At 40.3% G+C, this 5,125-nt stretch overlaps 1 protein-coding gene across 1 annotated transcript; it reads left to right on the top strand.

Annotated features, from left to right (window-relative positions):
* Nucleotides 1–1,701: 1,701 nt before the first annotated feature.
* elob (elongin B) lies at nt 1,702–4,760 on the top strand. Its single transcript, XM_024011171.3, has 4 exons — nt 1,702–1,802; nt 3,247–3,381; nt 3,710–3,818; nt 4,075–4,760. The coding sequence occupies exons 1-4, from the start codon at nt 1,800–1,802 to the stop codon at nt 4,185–4,187; spliced, it is 360 nt and encodes a 119-aa protein (XP_023866939.1). The 5' UTR covers nt 1,702–1,799; the 3' UTR covers nt 4,188–4,760.
* The last annotated feature ends 365 nt before the right edge of the window (nt 4,761–5,125 follow it).

Here is a 5,125-nt window from a genome sequence, read left to right as displayed (position 1 = left end):
CGTTATTGTAGTATAGACATTTTCACCTTACATTATTGTAGCATATACTGTAGATATTTTCACCTTACCTGATCTTGGAAAAATCCACTTAAATGCTCCTCCAACTGGTAATTAGTATTAGGAAACTTATCTATCATCCCTGAGCTCTGACTTCTCCCACATGCTGACCTCTGACGTCACATACTAAGGAAATTACTTCCATAACAGCATTTTCGGCAGTTAAATGCAACAAAATATTATTTATAAAAAGCAATCTTGTTATTGTTTTTGAACACTTATTTGTTTACAATCATGATAGCTGTACTTTGTTTAAGGTTGACAGTTTGTTGGCCATTAGCCAATCGGTGAGTTCAAAGCTTGTGAATGTATCTAACTGGTATTTACGACTTCACAACTGGTAAATACTACCTTCCCCAATTGGATATGAACGCAGGATTATTGAAGGAATGTTTTTTTATGCCTTGAATAAGAGACTGAACAATCAAAAAAAATGCATTTGTTTATACAAAGATACTTACATTATGAAGCATGCATTTATTATGCGTCCCTTCATTGTAGAGAATGCCGGTGTTGGAGTTTAACAAAATGTACAATTATGAAATATTCTCAAAACAAAGCTTGAGTTTTCACTTCACTGCACAGGCAGCCATTCGGACAGCTGGGGTGTATTCAGTCCGCCGATTCTGTTGCAAAACGTTTTTTAAACGAAACTGAATTTACCTCCATTTTCCAATAGAATTTACCTGAATATTTACCAATAAACTCTTGTTTTGGTTCTTAAATGGTAAAKATCTCGCCAACTTGTAGTTCTAAAACCCGGTAATGAGTTACCTCTAGTTGGGGAAATAATAGGGGTTTGGAATAACTGCCTAAAATAAGGTCTGAGGAGGTCTTGTATATTTTGTAGTATGAGATAAGTCAGTTAACATGACCTTTATGAATTATGAAGCGTTGTGCTTTATTTTTCATAAATTCACAGAAAGTGACGTAAACTGATGAAGATGATCTCATAGAACAAAACGTTAGATTTCCTAAACAAGTGTTAACCACAGACCTTATTATCGGCGTTTATTCAAAACCGCCATTCATTTCCCCATAGGCTTTGGCTAACGAACCATGGTGGAGTTCGCAAAGATGGTTACCCCTTCTGCCTGTGGAGTGAGTTGATGCCTACAAAAATACACCATTACTAGTTATCTGAATACCCTCTGCTGTGGAATGGGTATGATCAAAGATATTAGAGAAAGGAGATAGGAATCCTATTGTGCAATGAATGAGGCACGTATAACGACCCACCCAGCAGACTGTTGACCAATCGCGTTGACGTTGTCTTGCTTCGTCACGCTGTTGCTAAAATAATCGTCACGAAATCCCTTCCCAAAGTCAGGGTATGAGTAGAGAAACGTGCATTTTTTTCTCCAAAGAACGCGATGTCACGATTCTAAAGGTATACATTACAGATATTAAGTTAATTATCGCACATATCGGAAAATATTTGTAATGTTGTACTTCTTGTTGACAAAATGCAAGCTAATGTTGAGTTTTTAGTTAGCGGCCAATTGACTCCCATTCACTCCTTGAAGGAGAGCTCTCCTTGTCCAAGAATCACCCAGAAGGCACCGCGCTGTCCATTGACGTAGCATGGGCAACGTACACAATGGTCGTTAATACGATTTCAATGGAGTTTCCTAGCTCATCAAAAGTATCTCTGGTGTTATACACCACTGTTGGATGAGAGCGTGATTTTGTGATTCTCGCAGTGCAGCGTGGGATAGCGGAGGCGCAACCGACCGAGAGAAATGGTGAGTGAGGAAGAGATAAATAATCTATTTTAAAACTGTGACTTGACATTCTTATGGCGATTTGCTACTATGGTAGAGTAAATGTTGACATGTAGAAACCGTTAATTCCCTCCATTAAGACATATTGTTGGGAAACGCTTGATATGGACTCCTTTTGTTTCGCAGCATTTTAAGCTAACGGTAACTAGCAAGTCAACAGTAGCTGTTTAACTGCAATCAGCGTTTTGTTTTAGTCTAACTTGACGAGCTAATTCTAGCTAAACGTTCACTGTCTGACTTGTTAAAAAGAAAGGAAACTAACTAACTTATCCTAGATCTGCCTCATTTAGCTAGTTATCTAGCCTTGGTCACACTAACATACTTTCCATGTCCATAGAAACTAGGTTACGTTAGCTAACTAGGTAGCTACTGCCCAGATGGCTTGCTATTCGTTTGGTGTCAAGCGTACATTACCACACGTCAGTGAAGCATTGATGGAATGGGCTAGCTAGCTAACGTTGGCTGGCATCTACTACTGTTAGCTAACTGAACAAGTAATGCAATATTACCTAGGTATTTTTTGCTGACTAGTTAGCTACACAAACATTCCATTTGCCATTTAATTAGTTAGCAAGTTAACGTTATACAGTTGCCAGGTTGGTAACTAAAGTAATTTGGACATTTTGTATCCAGCATCGTTATGTAGCTAGCTAACAGTTAGCTAGCTACTAGCTTTGGAAGACAATGTTAACCAGTCAATGTTAATCAACTAGCTATTAAGTAACTGGTGGCAAGTTTAGGTAAAATGTGCTCATAGTCAACCGTCAGTTTGCCATTTTGTCAGTCAACAGAAATGTAGTATTTTCCTCTTCAAGTTAAGCCTAGTCTTTTCAAACATGGGTGGAGTGGGATTTACAGTTGGTGGTGCGGTCTTAACCAATTTACTTTGCATGATTCCCCCAACCTTAAATGATGAAACCCTGTTTCTCCCAAATATTGAAACCCATAATTTAACTGCACTTTACCCACTATCCTCCAGCCCTACATGTTGTCGACATTATTGGGTCCGGCCCAGGCTTGAGGCCTTTAATTAGAAAGATGGCTCTCTAGCACTTCTAATGATGAACGAGCACATGTGGGGCTGTCACCCGGCTGAAGCCTATGGTGGCAGATTTGGCTGCTGTTTGCTCAGTTTTCTCCTCTACTGAGATGTTTTAACATCAAACAGTTACATTGTTTKAAGAAAGGCTTCTGCATATACAAATCATAGGCCATTGACTACTAGACAATGAATGAAATGTCAAGGGCTGCAGCACGTTTCAGTCTTATTCCAGTGTTTCTTATTGTTCACTGGTCTGTTAGTTAGCTAACAAACAGAGAGCAACGGCATAGTGGTCCCTGGTACTAAAAGTTTGGGAAACTTATTTTTATTATGTCTTATCTCCCTAACTTGCTGTTGTCTTAGGATGTGTTTCTGATGATCCGGCGTCACAAGACGACCATCTTCACTGATGCCAAAGAGTCAACTACGGTCTACGAGCTGAAGCGCATAGTGGAGGGTATCCTAAAGAGGGCACCGGAGGAACAGAGGCTGTACAAGGTATATACAGTGCATACCCCTTGTGGAGGACAATTACAAAGTGGGGGAGTAAGATATGGCCAGGCCAATGAGTCATTTATTCTATTTGTATATATAAAATAATTTTCTTCTGATGCAGGTACCCCAAGTCTAAGAGGAAGTTGATTTTATTAAAATCAAACAATCCCCCAAAGTCTGTTCTTCTCTTTCTCTCTCCTACCACATTTGTGGTGTGTGTGTTTATGTATATATATATGTGTGTGTGTGTGTGTATGTATATTGATTAAATGGTTAACTTGATGGTGGTGTTACATATCTACCCTCTGCTCTGACATCTCTCTTGTATCAGGATGACATGTTGCTGGAGGATAGTAAGACTCTTGGAGACTGTGGTTTCACAAATCAGACAGCCAGACCTCAGGCCCCAGGGACTGTTGGATTAGCATTCCGTCTTGGTGGTGAGTATTCATTTTTCTGTTACATAGTATCTGTCCCATGTTTTAAAACATTCACTCTGTTTTATTCTGATTTTGAGCTGCAAGATATGTCTGTCAGAATGGCTGTGAAATAGTTTGTTTGATAGTTTAACAGAAACAAATTGCAACTTCCTTGCACCCCTAAGTTTATCCCTCTAATAATGCCTCTTGCTTCCTCTGTTTCCCTTTGATACTCTTCACTCTCTCCTTATCAAACAAATCTCTCCCTCTCTTTCAGATGATGCATTTGAGCAGCTGAGGGTTGAGCCCTTCTCCAGCCCCCCAGAGCTTCCTGACGTCATGAAGCCTCAGGACTCTGGCAGCACAGCCAATGAGCAGGCCGTGCAGTGAGGGAAGGAAGCAGGCAGGGAGGGAGGGACATAGGGGGGGATCTGGGAAGTGGTGCTTTGGATTAGGTAGGCCGGCTTTACAGACTGCTTTAGGGAAACATGCGAGTGTACCTGTGAGATCTTTAACTTTGCAGGAAGAACATGAATTCCCTCACACAGAGGGGAGTATTTTCATGTTATTCCTGAACAAYGCTCACGCATGTTTAGATTCACTCACAAGATCCCTCAACAAACATTTCTAATTTGTCAGGCCACTGTCAGTAAGGGGGTTGGGAAAAAATTAAAAATGCATCATACCTCATTTAATTCATACTAGTCTTTTGGGGAGGGTGTAGCCTGTGTTTTGGCTTGGTGGGGATTTGAGAAGGGAGTGGCTATTACATTTTTAGAATGCCCTCTTGCTGATTGCGTTTCTCTTTATTCAATATCAATATTACAATTTAGCGTTTTTTAATTACTCCTTGGGGTGGTAATATGTGGAGCAACAAAGGGTTTGTTATTAGCTTATCTAGATAACATGTGCATGAATGGATCTGAAATAAACACACAAACATGTTGATGCCATGACATAAAATGTATAGCAGAACACATGTACTTGCACACAGAATGGTGTGAAGATTTACAATCGTCAGTTTTTATTAAGCTTCCCCACTATCTGGTTTTTGTTTGCTTGTTTCTTTATCTTTGCACTGGAGTTCCTGTGTATTTCCCGCCCCCCCTTGATTCTCTACAAAACTGTACCAATTTGACCCCTATCCCCAAATTACACCACCCCCCCCCCCCTCTTTTTGCTCCACCCCTCTTCACCCTTCGTCACCACCCCCCCCCCCCTCTTTTTGGGGGGCTGAAGTGTAAATGGAAACCTTCAGTGGAAAGAGACAGGAATCACTCATCTTTTGTGATAAACAAGCATGAAGGTACAAATTACTGGTGTTGAAT

The sequence above is a fragment of the Salvelinus sp. IW2-2015 genome, linkage group LG20, assembly GCF_002910315.2.
Source record: "Salvelinus sp. IW2-2015 linkage group LG20, ASM291031v2, whole genome shotgun sequence".
NCBI classification, from domain to species: Eukaryota; Metazoa; Chordata; class Actinopteri; order Salmoniformes; family Salmonidae; genus Salvelinus; species Salvelinus sp. IW2-2015.
Note: the sequence above shows the minus strand (reverse complement) of the source record. Positions and strands in the feature narration are given on the sequence as shown.

Bases quoted from the DNA above. Each gene is read 5' to 3' on its own strand.
- elob (XM_024011171.3), top strand. The intron at 3,382-3,709 runs GTATATACAGTG...CTCTTGTATCAG, and splicing joins AGGAACAGAGGCTGTACAAG to GATGACATGTTGCTGGAGGA. The intron at 3,819-4,074 runs GTGAGTATTCAT...CCTCTCTTTCAG, and splicing joins ATTAGCATTCCGTCTTGGTG to ATGATGCATTTGAGCAGCTG.